Source organism: Hypomesus nipponensis, chromosome 27 (genome assembly GCF_054491055.1).
Source record: "Hypomesus nipponensis isolate SF chromosome 27, ASM5449105v1, whole genome shotgun sequence".
Lineage (NCBI taxonomy): Eukaryota > Metazoa > Chordata > Actinopteri > Osmeriformes > Osmeridae > Hypomesus > Hypomesus nipponensis.
In genome coordinates, this window is record NC_140387.1 from 7,731,541 (window position 1) to 7,751,758 (window position 20,218).

A 20,218-nucleotide genomic window follows, 5' to 3' on the forward strand; every position below is an offset into this window, starting at 1 on the left:
ATTTCTGCATGGGGACTATGAAATTGGCACCAGGTCCAAAATGTTGCCCTCCAGCATTTGACCCCTGAAGTGTCGCAATAATGTTTACAAAATCTCACCATTCTGAAGTCTTGGGTTGACGTGCAACTTCTGTATTAAACAGTTTGGGGGTCGGACGGGTGGGTGGGGGGTAAGCAGTTAAATGAGGCGGGTTTCATTGCTGTGCATAATTAATTCCAGTTGTGAGGGGAATGCTGTCATTGCATCATCGTCAGCCCAGTTTGTTTAAATGAAGTAAACCCCTCATCTTCAAACAAAGTAGGGCGCAGAACCTCCTGCCAGGCAGTTTGTTTTCCAGAGCCTCCTGAGGGCATAACCAACAAAATGGCAGCATGTGGCCAAGGCACACGTGCATGAAGTTCCGATCCCAATGACAGCTGGTAACAGCATTTGGGTAGACGACCGCCCAGCTCCCTCAGATCTTTCATGTTGGCTTTTGCATGTACTGTTAACCTGGCGACCGTCCATTTTGTTTTGATCCAAAATGGGTGTGGGGGGGGTTGCTGTAACCCCATGTGTTTGAAGTACTAAATCTTGTTTACGGGAGTGTGTTGCCGATCTGATTTGACAGAAGACGAGGCTTTGATGTTACTTTGTAAACGCATCAGACGCGGCAGTGTGCTCAAATAATTATCTCACCTTAAATCTCCCTTGTTCGCTGATATTTATTCATGTATTGATACAAACACACACAGGCCCACTTTCTCCCCCTGATAATGTTTCTTCCGGCCTCTGTCATTCTCTGACACCCCTCTCTCTTCCTCTGACCCTGTTTTTCCTTCCATTACAGATCACCTTGTGACCCTTCCCCATGTGCAGAAGTACTTGATGTCTGTTCGCTACATAGAGGAGCTTCAGAAGTTTGTAGAAGATGACAACTTCAAGTAAGTGGTACTGCCACCCCCACCCTCTCAAAAAGACACACATGCCTTGCTACTTTTATGCTGATTCATAAATAGAAGCGCAATATAACCTTATCTTCTTAACTACAAACATTTACCATTCTTAGAGGTAACTCATTCGTTCAGAAGGCAGTTTCAGTCTATGTTGTACACCCTGCCCTATTGAGTCAGCTTGACCAAGGGCAGTCCAGGAGTGTTGGGCATAGGTTGAGTACTCCAGTTTTCGGTCAAATCAAACAATCACCCATGAAACACCCTTTTGTTATTTATTTTTTTACAAAAGCCAAGTTCTCAGGTACAAACATGGGACCAGTTCAGACTAAAGGATTGCAAAATGTTGTCTTAAAAATAGATTTGTGTATACATTATTGGTTGTTATTGTGTATTCACTGGATTAGAGATTTTCTTCTGGGGGGTTTTTTACACACAATTTTCCACAAACCTTAAAAATAGAATTGGCTATTATTGGCTTGCGTCGTCAGTCCTGTTGCTGTAGGTGACAATCACCATACGTTTTATAATCTCAATGGCGTCTCCTGTGGGTTCCACAAAATCTGCATTTTCACATAGTGTTAATGTCATCCAAACCTTGTTGTTCCACCTTGTAGTTAACCAACGATTGATTTGAATATTATTCCATTTTTGGGTGATCAATTTGGTTGTAATTCATTCAGCATTGCTTAACATGAACTGACAACTAATATATTTTAATTAAGCTTGTAAATACTAGGGTAATAAAACACCACCAATTTAATGTTTTCTAAAAAGATTTTGGGGTTCCTTTTAGTACAGTTAGGATATGTTTTCAATTCAAAAGACTATCAAAAAGCATGAGGGTGTTGAAATCAGGCAACCCACCCTCCCATATGAAAGCAGGACGGTACTGTTTATCCACGTAACACAGTGAAAGCATTTTAAAGACTCATACCACCAAAATGGCAATTTATTGGATAGTAATCATTTAAACAACTTTGACATTTCTATAATAATTGAATGTATTATAATGTTTTCACTTTGAAAACCCTATTATCCAAAGCAACATGCAAGGGAGGATTTGAATCTGCAATCTCTTGATCTGCGTCAAATGCTTTACCACTGAGTAAATATATATCTACACTCATGTAGATTTTGAATAGGCCGAGAAATGACCACACATCAGACGTCAGATGTTAGACTTCACACCCCTCTTGGGCAGAAATACTCTACGTCAGTTATTGAACAAAGGGCTCTCATTGAGGTATATAGGCTATTTGGCTCAACCTGTAACACAGCTCTCCATGGCAGACAGTACTTTCTCTGGCATCAGTTCAAGTAGACCTCAGCTCCTGTCAATACAAATGGATGATAAAATGATGACATGTCACTTGTGCGTTTGGGGATGTTTAGATCTCCTCCAGAGTGATTAGCTTACAGCAAGGATCTCATCCGCTGATGGGATGACAGTGTTTGTTAGCATTGGCGAACGCCACGCTTCCCACATTTGCGGTGTTTGTGAAGCACATGCCACAAACGTCACTCAGCGATAGTCCTGGTAAATACGTCTCTCAGAAAGGGCCCTAGTAAAAAGGAAATATTATCGTGATTTGTAAGTAAGGCTATATTCCTTGCCAGACTAAACAACCCAAGCTCCAACAGCTGTTGGTGTGGACAGGCTCGATGGACAGCCTGGATGAAGTCTTAGTTTGGCCTCAGCTCTGTCGACTTCATGATGTTACAGGAGGGATAAGATAGAGTCCAGTGTGTTAAAAAGGAGTGTTAACATAAGACAGGTGTTTGTACAGTAATCACTGTGTTTTTATAAGGAGTTCGACTAGGACTACAGTTGCAAGCAAGATTATATGAACTCTTGATGTTGATGTGAAGTTTAGTCTGCTTACTGTATGTGTTCAATGTCAACACTATTGAGTCGAAACTCATGCCTTCTGGCTAGAGAACCAATTGAAAGTGTATTGCTATTGCTTTCATCTCAATAACTCTACAAAAGCACTGTTCCTCTGCAGGCCAGGACCTTGTAACAATTGACCCCACCCATTCTGATCACAGCCCATGGTAACCATGGTAACCACATCTACCAAAGCCAAACCTTTGATTAATGGACTGGTGGGGTTTCTCTCATTTTCATTTCGTTTTTTATATAAACGGGCAAAGGGGGCATAGAAACCACACCAAGTCCAAACAAGAATCTGCCAATCATCATTACTAAATTATATATCTGCTTTTACTCATTCTTTCCCAAGAAGAATCTTTTTGGTAGTCTCATAAATGTTCTTTTTGTGGATGCCGTTTGTGCTGTAGATTTTCCTCTTTAGATCTCTGCAATCTCCTATAATGGACACATTCTGTTTAAACCCATTTTGTCCTTCAAGACATCTGGTTTGTTTTCAGTCTGAAAGACCCGGTCTTAAGATATTTGTTTATACAGTGCCTTTACCTTTGAATACTACTTTAGGCATTTGTTTTAAGTTTTCTTTTTGTCAAATTCAGTAGATTTGTATTGGATCATAGCTGCTGATCACAGAGTGATGACACCAACAAGCAAGGTTTTTTTTAAATTGGGAACGTTTTCCTCGTGTCTCAGAATTTATGAGAGAACCACTCATCTCAGACCAAGCAATGGCCATGAGAAGAAAGACATTAACCAGACCGCAAAATTCACCCTGACCATCCAGCTATGGACCATAGCCTAAGCCACAGGCCACCCTGGTGGGGCAGTCAATCACTACAAGAAAACTACTTTGGTAGCCAGCTTCACCACTGTGGGAAAAATATAAGGATTGACCAAGGCACCCTTTTCTGGCCAGGCCACAAATGGCCTCAGTAATATGGAATCAACGAAACGGTACAATGACCATAACAATGAATGATATAATCAAGCTAATAATCAGGTAATACTTTATAGTGATCGGGATTCATCAATGCAAATGTAAATCCTTAAGGGGATCCCCTTATTTTGTACTGACATAAATTGGGGCAATTGCAATAGGGTGGAATGGAGGGGCAAGTGGAACAGCAGGAAAGCTGAGTTCCAAGCAACATATGGATGGATGGTGGAACGGAGGGAGCGAAGGATGGATAGGATCGAGCTATGTGGGTGGGGGGGTATCAAAAGTCACAATGAAGGTTGAGGTAACCGTTGGCGGGGTTCCCGAATGGTTACCATAACAACAGCCAGTCTTCTAACAGCCCAAGCGTAATGACCCCTACTCTCAGTCTCCTTCCGACAGAGGGAAAATAAGAGAGGGAGAAAGACCACCAGAGAGTGAGAGAGAGAGAGAGAGAGAGAGAGAGAGAGAGAATGCCCTTCATCCGCATCCAAACGCCTATATATTTAGTTCATACATTGCTTTATCTATGGCAAAGAGTCTTTGCTGACCAAGCTTCTCCCCTCACCTCTTTTTATTGTTTTTCTTTTACCTATTACTCCCTGTCTCACTCTTCATTGTACACTGAACGCATTGTGACTTTCCATTCTGTGTAAGAAAGAAGAAAAAGGTCTGTTTTGCTTTTGGAGAAAGCTGTGGTCAGATGGGAAGGTTAGGAGCAGAGGGGCTCACAGTGGAAACTTGTAGCATGTATCCTGCTGGCTGTGTGATTCCCCAGCTGTCCACCTCGGACTCTGGATAAGTTCAGTTGTGCATGTCCTGGCCTTTTAACTGTCAGTGTACAATAGTTTTTAAGATCAATCTTATCAGGTTTGACGTTTTGGTTTTTGGTCAGATGTTTGATCCAGCAGCTAATTGGTTTGGCAAGATGAATGGCCAGTGTATTTGCCAGTCAGTTGTTTTCGATTATCTATCATGATTTTTTTTCTGATTAATAGCTATTGAGGATGTTGTGTCTAAAAAATGCTTCTGAAATAGTTTTTAAAAAGTAAGTTCATAGAAATCCTTAAAATCAGAGTATACTGTAAGCCACACATTTGACAGTCTGAAATTGTTATAAATAATTTTATTTCACAAAAGCATTGTGTTACTAGATTACTAACATTATTTATGTGGGTGTAGTGTGTGGGAACAAGTACATTTCAGTATGTGTGCATGTTTATATGTATGTATATATACCCATGTTTGGGTATGTCTGCATACGTGGAACTGTGTGTTCATTATTCTTGTCACATCTGTTCATTTCCCTTCCATTTTAGACATTATTTAATTCAGTAGTTAGTCTTTGTCCCTCCTTGACAGGATAGTTTGTTTTAGTTTGTTTGATTCATTGAATGAAATAGGCCATAAATTTGGGAAACAGCTGCAAAGACAGCTTTGATGAATAGCTGTTTTTGTCACATACTAATTGAAACCATATACTCCTTGTGTTTTTTATTACTAAATAGATTTTCCCACTTGATAATTTTCATGGTTATTCCCTGACCATATCGGGAACTGTAAATAATTCACATTTTATTGAACTTGGGGGTAAAAGATCCCATTTGAAAGACCTGGTGGGGTTGCAGGTGAAGAATAATAAGAATCTAGCAAAACTGTGACTGTCGGATAAGTCATCAGTTGCCAAGCACAAAATTTACTTCAGAAGTTATTTTTGGCTAGGAGATTTATGAATGATTTGCTACCACCACAGAAGCTTAGGGCGAACAGCACAGTATACTTGAAAAAATCCCTGCTGGGAGTAGGGAGTTGTTTCCTTGAAACCATCTAGATGCTATTGATATCCGATTTTGTTGATTTGCACCTTTTGTGTCCAAACCACTTGTATTACCGTCACCGATGCCTAGCCAGTTATCCAAACTGTAAAAAGTGTCAAACCCTATAATTCAGAAACTGCTGTAATTTCTTTCCTAAATGTAATGGAAATTGGTATCATCCTGTGTAGAGGCAAGAACAAGATAAGATGATGTTAATCTAAAATCAACAATTAAGTTGAATTATTTCTGGAATAAGGGGAACTAGTGTTAAATAAGTCTGCTTTGTTTGGAATCTCAGTTTCTTGGTACATGATAGCTTGACAAACTTCACCTATTATGTCAAATTCAGATGTTGGACTACAATTTATACTAAACTACATATAAATATAAAAAACACAGGCACTTATATTTGTCTGATTGTCCTCTTACAAACTGACCTGTCTACATGTGCCTTGTTTGCCATCTTTTATTTGATTTGAACATTATGCTTAACATGCTTTTAGAAACCCTATGTACTGTCCAGGGAGCTTTTGTTCATGTTTTTTAACTGCGAAACATGCACATGTTTCCTGTAGCTGGTTTATGTTGTGTTCATCTAGGATTGAACAACAGCATGCCCAATGGTATCTAAGTAACTCCCTTGTGGGGGTCTCATAGACCTGTCAGCAAATGGGAAGACCCACTGAAAGTTAAGTAAGCAGGGTCTACTTTACATTCTGTCCGTTATTGATAATTAATTTGAAAACAGACAGGCCACAAGTTTACATTGAAGCAGACATGTAGGTAAGAAATCAGACGCAATAAAATCCAGCCATTGCCTCCAAATTGTATAGACTGTTTTATGAAGAATATCGCTAAACCTTGACAGAAATAACACTGTTGCTAATCAAGAGATTTGTGAAAACAATTCTTTGTCATTCTTTTTTCTTTTTCTCAAATGGATTAGGATTAAGAGTGTCAAGTATCTGTTGATAGTGATGTCCTCTAGTAATATTTGGAGCTGAATGATGCCTTCTTTGTCTTGCAGGCTGTCTCTGAAGATTGAACCTGGCAATAGTTCTCCCCGCATGGCCTCCTCAAAGGAAGACTTAGCAGGTGACAAATGACTGTGTGTGATTCTTGATGTGTTCCGGTTCCATGTCCCCCTTTTGAACCCTTCTTATTCATTGGTGTCTATTGTATCATCTGCATGACCGATAATATATGAGAAACTCTGCATGCACATCCTTTGCATACTGCCAAGTACTTACAGAATAGTTCCTGAAAAGAAACAAAACAATAAATTGTACAGGCCAAATACAGAATACATTCAATAGAATCAAGTTTCATTCACTCCCCTCATCTCTATACAGCAGGGATCAACCGTGACCTGTGAATAACCCTCAATCTAGCAGTTGGGGAGGGGAATGCATGCATCAATGTTTCCATCTCGACCCTACCTGTGTTTATACTGTGGCAATGAGGTTGGCTTCGACCAATCCCAGCAGAACTTGAAAGAGTTATTGTGAGGCCCTGAAGGGCCGGCGAGGGCTGCCACTGTTTGACTCATTACGTCTGGATTGGAGGCAGAGGAAACTAGCGCGGCGCTGGCCGCCATCACCGAGTGGGCTGAAACAACACCAGAGCAGAGGCATTTAAGAATCAGGAGACATGAGTGTTTCTCTCTCCACCAATATCTCTCTTCCTACTTTATCTCCTTTCTCTATCTCTCTTTCTAGCTTTCTCTTTCCCTTTCTTTCTCTCTCTCTCTAACTGTGTCTCTTAACTCCCCACACACACACCACCCCTCTCTCTCTCTCTCTCTCTCTCTCTCTCTCTCTCTCTCTCTCTCTCTCTCTCTCTCTAACTGTCTCTTAACTCTCCACACACACACCACCCCTCTCTCTCTCTCTCTCTCTCTCTCTCTCTCTCTCTCTCTCTCTCTCTGTGTCTCTTAACTCTCCACACACACACCACCCCTCTCTCTCTCTTTCTCTCTCAATTTGTCTAGTTCACTCCTTATCATCCTTACTCCCCCCGTCTTTGTTCACTCTCAAGTACTGTAAGTTAAGTGAAGGCAGAAGGTGGTAATTAAGACCGTAACACAATTTGAAAGATTCACGACTCCCCGAAAATCAGCAGTTAAGTGCGTCAGTGTGTACATGATTGAAACACCCCATGTGAACATTTGAGGGGCTACTCCATTTATCCCTTTATTTTTTTATTCCTGTGCTCTCCCCTTGTCTATATTTTAGGAGTTCATTTTGAGGGTGCTACAATGACGTAATGGCATTGGAATGAGTCCAGGATGTGGGTCAGAAAGGAGAGAGAGGACATGGAACAGTGTAACAAAACAGTGACGGTGGAGAGGGTGTGATATGAACAGATGTGTGTTTATGTGTGAGTGTGTGTGCACAAACCATGTGTGTTTAACTGTGTGTAAGAGCTAAAAGAGTGTAGATACGGTGAATGCAAATGAGTTTCAATGACAGGTTTCAAGCCCATGGTGGCTGTTTAATTGACCCTCCAATTAAACGTGTATGTTTGTTTAAGAAATATGTGTGTTTAGGTGTGTTTACACAGAATGTATTGATTCAGGGTCTATTGGACAGGATCTGTGAATAGAATTGTGTTGGATAATTTTTTGTGGTTTGTGATGGTAAATGTATAGTTCATATGCAATTAAGTCCCAGAAAAACAGTCCCTGTGCTGTATACAACAGCCAGTGATAATAGCTCCCTACATTAATAGCTCTGTCTCCATCACTCAGCAATGCAGATGGAAGGAATGTTACAATGGTCGTATTCCATGTCCAAGGGTTCAGCCAGTATAGTCAGTGACCTAGTTATGGGATGTATTTGCATGGGATTCCACAGTTACTGTTTTTCCTGAACTTTATAGCACAATTTATTCTCATTACAAAGTCAGAGGAAAATGTGCTGTTTTACATTTAATGAATGGTCACCACGTTGACAAAGCTCGAGTAGAACAATCCAAACTGTTCTGATGACATCAGGCAATGCCTTGCACTCAAATAAACATATATGATGAAATGCCTTGGGGGGCAGATATGGTTGCTGTCTTGTTAGAAAGTTAGAAGTCAACCATGTATTCTGAATAGTAAGCAAACAGTTTGAGCTGGTGAGCTATTACTTAGAAACATTTTGGAAATCATCCACTGTTTGTTATCCAGCCTGCATCTCAATAACCACCACCTTCTTAAGATTATTAGTCAATCTTTCTGGAAGCATGACAAAGTGAAAAGATATCACTCATCAAGCGGTTTGGCTCTGCAGGAAAAAAACACAGGATGACATCTAAAGGAGGCGTCTGAAGAACGCTTCATAAATTGCCATAATGGCAGTGATCACATTGACTTGGGTGTTCTCTGCTGTCCTCAGATACATTTTTGTTGCGTAACATGTAAGAGGAGGGGGCTCCGAGGACTCCGGCCAGGTCTCCATTTTGTCGGCTGGTTCCGTAAACAGCGAACATGTCCAATTAGTCTCGAGCCAAGCGGATGAGGTAGCGTTACTCACTCTCCCCATGCACAACAAGGCCAAAACAAAATGACATATGACAGGATCCAGAATACACCCTCCCGGCACATGTACAGACACACACACACATTCAAATGCTTGCACAATGGACACACTATCACATCATTCTACCTCATCATATGGTAGATACACCCCTCAACTGTTAGCGTAATACACACCGACATACCATGTCCTTGTGGTGGAACTCATGAACTCAACAGAAACCTTTTTTTCTCTCTCAAATGACAGAAAATGGGCAGTATTTTTTTGAGCACTTTACTAAGGAACGTGCCTTGAACGCCTGGCGCTTATTGCATACTTGTTTTACTCTGGACCTGAATTTCAAGAGAGCAACGTGCAGTTCTTTAATGGCAAACAGACGCCGGTGTATTAAGCGAGGGAGACATCGAAAGGACAGGGAAAGCCAATGCCTGTGCAGAGGCCTCTCATTTAGCACACCGCCATGACCAGTTATCTTCCCCCCGTAGAGGGGAAAAAAGGTTTAATGGACACACAATGGAAAAGGTTGATTGCTAATGGTCTTGGTCTCCACAGGGTTTGTTAGTTCACTGTGGAGGTTGTGAGTCCAACCTGGTTCACACCCGTCTTCCCCACGTTGTAATGCTAATGGCTAAGCTAGGTGTATGGATAGACAGCATATCTCTAAAAGTTCCTGGGAAGGTCACTCATTAGCACCTCACACGGGTGAGGTTGTCTCTTCTGCTGGTGTGATTGTTAGACCAACATGTTTCCACGAGAGCTTGTTATTGCTGACATAGAAGTAGCTCATAGCTCAAGCCTCGGTGCAAGCCATTTAGGAAGTAGCAGACTGCGGTCTGTGTGTTGTGGTGTAGTAGATTGCTCCAAGATGTGGAGTCTGTGAGTTGATGGTGTGATTCTTAATAAATGACATGCTTGCTGTTTATGCATAAATGCAGAGTGCTTCTTAGTACAGTTGGTATCTCTTTAAATGGTTTCCTAGTCATAGGGAAACCATGAAAAACAATAACAAAAGAATGACTTCTACTTTAAATACAAAACAATGCACTTCCAGGTCATTCACTTTAAGTATTAAACTTATGAGTGCACAATTAAGTTAGTAACTGTGACGGTCTTAATAAAGTACTGACTGGAAAACCAAAAGGTCTACCTTAGTTCAAGGGCAACTGGTTTCAGGTGTGCAAACAATATAGTGACAGAATGTTTTTTGTTTGTCTAGTTGATGAACATTGTAGACTGAAGGGAATCTGCAGAATCTTGTAGTCTTGGAATACAAATAGAACATCATCAAGTTGGAGTTTTCTTTTGTCTACAAGACTGACTGTTAGACTGACTGACATACAGTATTTATTTATTACTAGTGTACAGTCCCCATAATGTAGTCGGTGATTAAGATGTCAGTGAAATGCACAAATACAGATTACATGAACTATAGATAATGCACTGTGCCCGTAAATAAATTGGTGGCGCACACACACAGATTCCTGGAATTATAGATAGGGTACAGTGCCCACGATGATGTCAGTGACTCAGATTTCTGGAATTATAGATAGATAGTGCAGTGCCCGTGATGCAGCTGGTGATGACATGATGATCAACATGTATTATATTTGTTCTCTGATGAATTGTCAAAATATCTTTACAATGAATTTATTCAAGTAAGGTATTTATGGATCATATGAACAAGTTAGATTATGAATTTGGAATGAGAGAATAAGAGAACAGAATGAAATGGTCTAACTTAAAGAAAGACAGAAATTGTGATGATTAAATCCTTACAAATCATAAACAGAGCTCACGCCAATGCCATGTCGGGGAGGAAAGAGCGTTAGCCATAGTTACGTTTGATTAGGGGTTGATCAATGAGGTTGAGGGTGCCAAAGGTCCATTTGAATAATCTGAAGTCCAAGTGCGGCTGCGCTGCAGGGTCATGTGACTGAGTCTGCGGGATCTCAGTCAAGTCGCAATTAGAATCGCGTTTTTGGTTCTTCTGTTGAAACGTCCAGATAGTGTCGCGATTTCTATAAAGTTGAATCTCAGGAGAGGCTTGGCGACGTCCTTTGGAACGCCAGTCCTGATTGTTCATGCCATGGTTGGTTTTGCTGGAGTCAGAGATTGATGGTCATCAGTTTCATACAGTTCAGAGTTCGAGGGAGGACCTGTCTGGGGTCAGACGTTGATTGGGGGAAGCTGGGTTCTCAACTCCCCCCTGCTTCCTTCACACCAACCAAGCGTGTGAACTGGTCTCTGACTGGTTCATAACATTGTTCAAATATTGTTCTGGACATCTTGGTACAGTTACAAAATACAGTTGAATAATTGTTTTATTATTATAGCTTTGTGTAAATACCAAGCATGACAATCTGTCAGGTAGAAGGAGTAGTTACTAGAATCAAGATTTCAGTGTACACAACATTAAAACAAAGTAAGAAACATGACACAAATATCCCTGTCATAATTCTTCACCTTCTTCTCTTGTGGTATAGGTGAAGTCTCAAGAACTTTCCTCAAAAGTTCTGATCAAGGTATGTTCTTTGTTCAAATTGCCGCCAAAACGCAGAGCACAAATGGTGTTGTCTCAAGCAGGCCCTTTGAAGCTTGCACGCTAGCAGGAGGGCCGATAAGTTCGATTGGGGAGGTCCCCCCCCCAATTCTATGGTTCCTTTGCACCAGCGTTTGGTGGGTAATCAGTATACTGAGGGTGTCACAAGGGCTGATTAGGTTTGTCTGATGTGATTGTATCACTCTTCAGGTGTGGCAAGGTGTTGGCTCTGTGTAGTCTTGCTGACCTCACTACATATGCAATGCTGTAAAATGGTTTTGTCATCAGTGAACACGTTAATTTGTGGAACAAAATTCACTGATCTATACTGAAAGTATCCACTTTATTTTGTCGTTCTTTTAACTAGCCAGCATTCACGTTCACAGAGGGATCACGTTACAGAGGGCAGGTTAACCACCTGGTTCTGTGTGACAAGCTGGTTACATGTAGATCATTTCTTGGATGCAGGGCAGAGGCAATGTAATTGAAGGGATTAGGGGTACTCATCTACAACAGGGTGACGTAACTGTTCCGTTACTGTAATTACATGTATTCCTCAAAGTGTTCTCCTCACATTTTCACCCGAGGCCATATGACAGTCATTTTGTGGGGTGAACAGTGAAGTGGTGGCTGAGTGGATGCCGCCTATTGATTGCAAGGAAAAGTCCCAGACATGAAAGATTGGCATGGTACGTTCCCATGTGCGAACAGGCCTTGAGGTCGAGAATGTCACTGAAAAGGTGCAATTACACACAATCAATGGCATTTCCCTCCCCTTCTGTTTCATGTTTTACTGTGTAGCAGTAACCCTTTTTAAATATGATGTCGTACATGTGTAACCAAGTTGAATTGGCTAAACTCACTCCTCAGTATAGAAAATACCACCCACCCGCGCCATAGAACAGCTAGCTGTTTGGTGGCATTGCTGGCTATAAAGCCATGTTTGAGTGGTGGTCCTCGCGTGCTGAGGAGTACCCCAAGTTCAATCCCCGGTGTGGCTAAAATAGGAAGAACAACACAATGACATGACACATGATTAATACCTTGTGTACTGTATTTTTTACTACCGCTATATTGACTCCTTCGTGAACAATATCACATGCAACGCAATTATTTTCCATTTCTGAAATTGAAATCAATTATAACATCTATAAACCCATATTGTGCGTGAATATACACACACATACATATATATATATATGTATATATATTAGTGTATGTATGTATGTATATACACGTATATACAGTGAATATGTTCAGAGGACAAAGTATGTTAGTATTTTATAGCAACATACGCTCAGAATTTTTATAGCAAACATATGGGATCAACTCTGCTAGTTAAGATGTGGGTTTCGAGGTATTTAAGTATAAACAAACAGCTTTAGACAGCAGGGTGGCTTCCATTCTTCTCTGCTACAGTGTTTACCAGCAAGCCTCATTAGAAGCAGTAGGACAGACTAGATGTGCCATGGCTCCACGGTCATAAAACAAGAGGCAGTCTGCACATGAACATGGTCCATAAAAAGGTCACTATTTTACCTTGTACTACTGGCATGGGTAAATAGTCAATATTATCATGATCTACTTGTGACTTCCCTAAAGGCAAGAAAGAATGGAATCTTTTCACTGAATACCTGGGTATAGGGTTGCAGACAATGTCAACAGGCCCTCCCATAAATAAATGACTTGACCCCTCAAACAGCCAGCTGCAACAAATAAGTAACAACTGGTTACAGTTTGGACTAACAGATATTTAGTTGATCTATCAGGCAATTCTGTACTTTATTACCCAATCGGGCTGTAGCTGGTGAAATGTAATACAGGCCCAATGTAAGCAGGCTTACAAGACTTTGGACTGCCCTAAATGTAAAATGCCTGCAGACAGCCTGGCTTGGTCCTTGGTGGTGATGTCATGACTGATTGAGTGGCCCCAGTAGGTTTGACACAAAGCACTGTGGTGGAGGGGGTGGCCTGAGTCAGAGGTTCCACTGGCGGAGGAGACGCATGGCAACACCACAGGACCCTTGCCAATTCCGTCCATCCAGCTCCTATTGAAACATCGGGACAGGCTAATGATTCATGGCACTGATGCTTGTATCTCTGTCGATATGTGCACAAGATGGAGAAGGTGCTTGTACAGTTTTGCCTAAAAAATAGGAAACTTGCGGAGCACATGATGTTGATGAATGGAAAGATTTGTGCTGTTTCACATGATACCATATGAGCAGACCTGGATGGATGGGAGACCTCCCACCCCTACATTACCCCACTGACCCCACCTAGTGGCATTATTTTGAACCTCACCAATACAACCTTTGAGAAGTGAGTATGCTGTACCGAGATGTACAGTTAAGCAAGGTGTTTCCAATTGTAATACAGTGGACGTGTTCTACGTCATATTTTTGTAATTTAGCTCCGCTTTAGGTCCGCAGAGGTGTGCAATACTCAACGTGTAGATTAATTCCTATTATCGCTTGAGAAGTAGACGTTATGCAGATGTCATTGCAGTTCTTAACAGACCACCGATGTCTTTTGTTTCTCCACTCGAGGTCCGTCTGAGGTGTCTGCCTCTGTGAGGTATAATCGGCGGCCTACCTGCCCCGACGCCTCCGTGGGGGTTCACATCCCCACCCCTCCCCCCTCTCGTCACAGGAAGAGCCACAGCCTGGGCAACAAGTGGGTGCCTGTCTAGTCCTGAATGAACCTTTCAATGTTTCTGTTCACAATATTCCCAATGGGCAGTGGCTAACCATGAAATGGGATGTGAAATGTATACACAATGTTTTTTTTTTTTTTTACTGTAGCTTGATCTTTGTCTGTGAATGATGTTTACATTGCAAATGTTTATTTAGGGAGAAGTTACTACTTATTTATCTTTATATTATATAAACGTGAAACATTTTTCCATGTAAACCCATTTCCCCCCTCCCTCTTTCTCAGCATGATGTGCCAGTATGGAATGTCAGAGAGCAAGAGTGCTACCTTCCCCATAGAGAAACCTCGCCACCTGTTGGACGATAGCTTCCTGGAGTCCCAGAGCCCAGCGAGGCATGACCCCCACAGCACTTCTGTGTCCAACGGTTTATCTATAGGTACCCCCACATCATTCGCTTTACCGAGATGAGATCCTTGGGACAGTTTTCCAATGCTGGATAAAGCAAGGATGTGGATTAGAGTATGGATTAGCATAACGTATAGCATAAAGTTTTTATAGCATGTAAATAGTAGTTCCAATGATCCAATATTTTGATATTGTCATTACTCTGCTCAGAAATACTTTTTACTATTTGATCATATTTTAGCTTAACCAAACCTTTGGTGGGAAACACATGCTCCTTTTGTCTTGTTAGAGAAGGATTTTGCATTATAGATTAGTGAATGCATTTATTTAATTAATCGTTCATTTGTGTTAAGAGGGTTTTGTTTTTTTGTGCATAGGCAGCAGTGAAAGCTCGTTCGGCGAGGACTTATCACCAGGAATGGAAAGGTAAGAACAGGACAGTGATTCGGACATGGCAACCCATCGCTGCATTCAACCCTTGTGGGTTTATGAATCACTTTGAAATGTCACTATGTATAGACTAATAGTGAAAAACCTAACACATTTTACACAATGTGTTACTGTTTTGCAATATCTTTATTACAAGCTTAATTTCCATAAAACAGTTAATCAATAAAGACTTACTTTATTGGGATTTTACTAATAGTGTTTGTTGTTACTCAAGTTCATCATCTCAAAGTGATTACTAACCTGATACTAACACACCACTCTGAAGGAAATGTCATTGTGGTCAGCTATTGCAACTTGGAGTGTAGCTAACCTTATCAGCCTTGAAGGGAACTTGAGGTAGAGCACCACAGCATAAACACTCATTAAATAATATGATTGTACCTCTGTGTTGTTTTGTGGCAGCGTTTGAAAGCTTTTCATGTTTATTTGTGTCCGCCACCAACAATTCTGGGAATGGTCTGTGGTTTATCCCCATCCCTGTTGCGAAATAAGAGGTAATCTGGATGTAAATAATGTTTAGGCCTGAAAAAATTATAAGACTACCTATGTAGGCAAAAAAAGGCTTACAAGAGTTTGGACTGCCCTTTTTTTTCCCAAGGTTTAATCACACGTTTAATCTCACAAGTCAAAGGAAACTGGCCTTAAAGAAGACCTAAATACATATTGAATATTTAGACTCACTTGTGAAGAGCAGGGAATTATAAACCGCAACCTATTATGAACCCCAAATAGCCATTCCGACTGATTATGACCAATGTGTGACACAAACAGGGGGCGCATGTACTCCACACTGGGCCCTAACTGGAGGGTCCCACTACGCAATTCCCCCCGGAGCCGAAGCTATGTTTACAGGTACAGTGGTGGTGATGGTGGGGGTTATGTCATGTCCTCCCAAAAAATAAAGGACTTCTCATTTCAAGGAGGGGAGGGAGGGGGCTAGTGGGGCGTATCAAGCTGTCATCTCTTGTCACTGCATGCAGCACTGTTTCATTTCTGTCTCTCTAACCCCCTGTGTGTCAGTGGAAGTTGCCCCTCAAACCTTGTCAGTAGACGGTCAACACACTGTGGGCTGAGACAAGTTCAAAACATGAGGGGGGACTTCTACCTGGGCTCTTCTCTGTGTCTTATCTTGCCACAGATACTTACACTTTCACAACTTAGCAGGGGCTAAGGTACAAGCTTGGTGAACGAACACTAGTATTTCTAATGGGGTGCTTGAGTGAGATTCCTATTTCAATTCTTAAGGGCACTTAAGAGCTGTCTCTTTCTGCGCCATTTAAGTGTTCATTTTTATTTGAGAATGTTAACCTAGTGTGAGGATCCCATTGAGAGCTATCATGTTTCCTGAAAACGAGTGGTGTCCACTTTCAAATTCCACACACTCGGAACACAATGCATAGAACTATACAACGGATCCTGACACGAGTTAAACAAACTTTGTGCACATATTTGATTGGCTTCAATGCAGTTTACTCGGGATAATGCTGGTGGATGGGTAATTAGAATCAGACCAATACCACAGACTAAACACAGCTTGGGTTTCTGTGTTCTCCTGTTTTATTTCCCTTTTTGCGGACATGATGTTCCTCCAGTGCTTCTCATCTGGCTCTATGACATTTCTCAGTAGTTGAAAACAAAAGCTACCCCACTACCTCTTCAGTCATCCCCAGGAAGATCAATCTTTAATCTTGATTTTCTTATGGCAAAGTCCTCTACTGTAGCACTGATGGAATTCCAGGTGGTCTTTATTGCAGTCACAATAGGACAACCTGTTGCTTGGACAACTGTTGAAACAATTCATGTTGGATTCATGATGCATTGGAATGGAAGCAAAAACCTGGATTTCAACCTTTGTTAAGTCAGTGGAACAGTATGAAGAGAGTTAGCCAATGCATGCCAACTCCAGTTCACCACAGGAACATCCCATTATGACATACTCTCCTGCCATGTCTGAACATGTCAAGAAGCTCAAAAGAAAGCATGGGTTTAGAGATCTGTAACAACAGTCCCTCGATTCAAGATTAATAGCGACTGTTTGGACTCCCACCTCTCCTTTCCATCAATGCCCCTGGTCCCGCCCCATCCACCCTGCCCCTTTCTCCGCAGCCCTTCAGGTGCCAATTCCTGCCATGGGTGCACCGAGGTGGGCAGCGTCACCATTGAGGGGCCCCTCCGGCGGAAGACCCTGCTGAAGGAGGGTCGGAAACCCAAAGTAAGGACGGATAGTGTGACTGTATGCTTACGTTGGGTAATATAAGGTTTCCCTGGACTTTTCTTCTAATAATGCTCTGTTTTTGTTATAGTTGTCGTCATGGACAAGGTTCTGGATCACCCTCTCCGGCTCGACCCTGATGTTCTATGGGGCCAAAGCATTGAGGGCCTCTGAAAGAAAGCATGTGTGTCATCAGAAGACTTTATACAAAAAATACAAATGAAACGTTTTAAGGCAATGGATAGCCAAGCAAAACCAGACCCTAGGAGTAATCTTCAACAAAAAAAAACTGAAAAACTCATTTTTTACCATTTTAAGTCAGAAAATATGATAGAAATGGAATGGTTGTTCTTGATCTGTCTTTTGGTGTATCTTTTAAGGCTTTTGAGTGTATCTGACAGTTATGTACCATCATTCTTTTTTCAGTACAAATCCTCGCCATGTAAGAAGGTGTGTGTGACAGGTTGGATGGTGGTTCTGCCTGATGACCCTGCAAGACCGAACATTTTCCACCTCAATGACCCGGACAAAGGTCAACCTCAGCAAGATTTTTTTATTGGGATTTTATTATTTGTATCGAAACCAAGATTTCAATAAAGCAAACACTGATTGCAAAATTCTAAATACTATCCTAATTTTGGAATTTTTCAATAAGAAAATAGTTAGCTTTATTTCTGATTTGTGAGTAATGGAGTCTTCTTGATTTACAGGTAATGTTTACAAGTTCCAGACAGGATCCAGGTTTTCAGCAATCATTTGGCACAAAAACTTGGAGGAGGCCTGCAGAAGCAATAGACCTCAGGTGTGTGATACTTTTCTTTGGGTCATCTGTCCTGTTCTATTTGAAATCAATCACCCAGTCTTGTTTTATTTACAATTCTGACTAGTGATCTTTATTCCCATCCAGATACCAACCAACCTCATGTCATTTGAGTGAAGAAGTCTGCTTACCCAAAGGGGAAGATACTGTGCCAAACCCATTCAGAAGGGGAGTCAAACAGAGTCTTTGACATTTTTGCTGAACAGAGGAACAATGTGGGACCCAAGGAAATGGGAGGATGAGGAGTGGTATGCACATCCTAGACTTCAAACAGGTGCAGAAATCTCGTTGAATACAGACACTCCAGCGATTTAGCCTGGAAAACGTGCAATGTGAAGGGAAATTTGTTGTTCGAGGACAACGGCGTCAAGCGATCATTCAAAACCCTTGGTCTGTGTCAAAGCTTTCTTGTTCGTTGTCGTTTGTTGCGCTGCTTTAAATGGTGTGAGCGCGGGCGCATTAGTTTTTTTTTGGCCCATGTTGGGTTTGTGCTTTGATAAAAGGACTAAGAAACATACATGCACAAAGACTTGACAGTGTTAATATTGAGGTTGGTTGATGAAAGAATGATTACTACAGTACAGCATCAGGCCCGCAGGCCTGCGGTTGGTACTCAAATGATCACAAAGCTGGATACAGGAGCCAACTGTGAAGACACCATACTCTCCATGAACTCCGAACCTTGCATGGCCCACTGGACTTGAGTCTTTCGAGAAATAATGATGAGGGAAAATGCCAAACCGAGTTGTTTCTAAAACAGAGGATTCAGTGAAACCTGTAACTTTGCTCCCCCTTCTCGTGTCTATCCATAGTCAATTACATCGTTGCCAATAAAAGTTGCAGGACATTTGAATTGGCTCAGATAAATTGACTGATGGTGAAAATGAAATGTTTTTTTTGTACAAGAATCAGATGACAGAAAACACACCCTCATGATACAACATATTTAAAGTTTAAAAAAATGAAATTTTAGTTCAATTCTGTACTGACTGTCAAGATAGGAAAATGTATGTAATTAAACATGAGGTAACATTGGCCTTCCTTATCTGTTGAAAAGGTGGACTGTAATGGTCAGTACACATCTAATGCACCTCTAAAGCGTTTTGCCATTTTAAAGTAAAGTGAACACAGTCCTTAAACCATGATCATTATTTTAATCTACAAGAGGTTTTAACCAGTCCATTGAGTTAACTTTTTTTTAAATCTATCTATTTTCATGTGTAAATTGTCTTTGACACCCAACCACAAGACACATTGGTTGAAAACAAGCAAAGAGCAAGCAATCATAGGACATCCAGCGAATGTCGCAATTTGAGAATTCTATTTAAGGGATGTTAAAAAGGAATATAGACTATTTATGGAATTTTGACGAATGATTCTCTCAAAAGGCATAACATTGGTACAAATTGTTTACCTAATAAATAAATAAAAAAAAATTTATTTATTAGGTAAACATGCTCAAAATATGCAAGATATCCATAACAGAAAAATTCCCTTGCTTACTTCTTAATGAAGAACATTTCACTAAATAAATGAAGGCTGCAAATTATATTAATGATCCACACCAATTTTCTAAGATGTGACAATCATATAACAAAGGCACCTAAAGTCATTTGTTTTGCCTGAGAGTAACTACAATCTTGGCACACTCAGTGGTTAATATTGTCAATAACACCTTCATTAATGTTTAACTAACAAATGTCATTTCTAAATTATGACTATTAGTTATACCCACCAAAGTGTGTGAGCCAATGACTGAGGCAGCATTAACAGTGTATATTTTATTTTGTATTTATGTTTGAATGAAGGACTGCATTTTGAACAAAACAGAGATGAGATGAGAAAATGTCTTCAGTCCGCATCTATGATTCCACCTTTGAATCATATCAGCACCTTTCTTTTTAAGAAGTAAAGACAACTTTTGAAGTTCACTTAATTATATCTGTGATTTACTACACCTCCAAGTTTTAGATTGTAATTGTACTCTGCATTTTGATACATCCATAATGTGAAAGGGGGGTGCCTACACTTCGGA

At 40.9% G+C, this 20,218-nt stretch overlaps 1 protein-coding gene across 4 annotated transcripts in view; it reads left to right on the forward strand.

Moving 5' to 3' along the window:
• Positions 1 to 19,036, forward strand: part of LOC146220701 (ras-specific guanine nucleotide-releasing factor RalGPS1) — a 107,448-nt gene extending 88,412 nt beyond the window's left edge. Inside the window, exons 11-22 of one of the 4 annotated variants that reach the window (XM_084693424.1) lie at positions 830 to 923; positions 6,608 to 6,675; positions 11,585 to 11,623; positions 14,190 to 14,316; positions 14,581 to 14,732; positions 15,079 to 15,127; positions 15,923 to 16,003; positions 17,258 to 17,363; positions 17,455 to 17,547; positions 17,790 to 17,895; positions 18,074 to 18,165; positions 18,271 to 19,036. In XM_084693424.1, coding sequence (XP_084549550.1) covers positions 830 to 923; positions 6,608 to 6,675; positions 11,585 to 11,623; positions 14,190 to 14,316; positions 14,581 to 14,732; positions 15,079 to 15,127; positions 15,923 to 16,003; positions 17,258 to 17,363; positions 17,455 to 17,547; positions 17,790 to 17,895; positions 18,074 to 18,165; positions 18,271 to 18,300 — 1,037 coding nt within the window. In that variant the 3' untranslated portion in view covers positions 18,301 to 19,036. The remainder of the gene's footprint in view (positions 1 to 829; positions 924 to 6,607; positions 6,676 to 11,584; positions 11,624 to 14,189; positions 14,317 to 14,580; positions 14,733 to 15,078; positions 15,128 to 15,922; positions 16,004 to 17,257; positions 17,364 to 17,454; positions 17,548 to 17,789; positions 17,896 to 18,073; positions 18,166 to 18,270) is intronic. The other 3 variants (XM_084693425.1, XM_084693426.1, XM_084693427.1) reach the window with 3 other exon arrangements.
• The last annotated feature ends 1,182 nt before the right edge of the window (positions 19,037 to 20,218 follow it).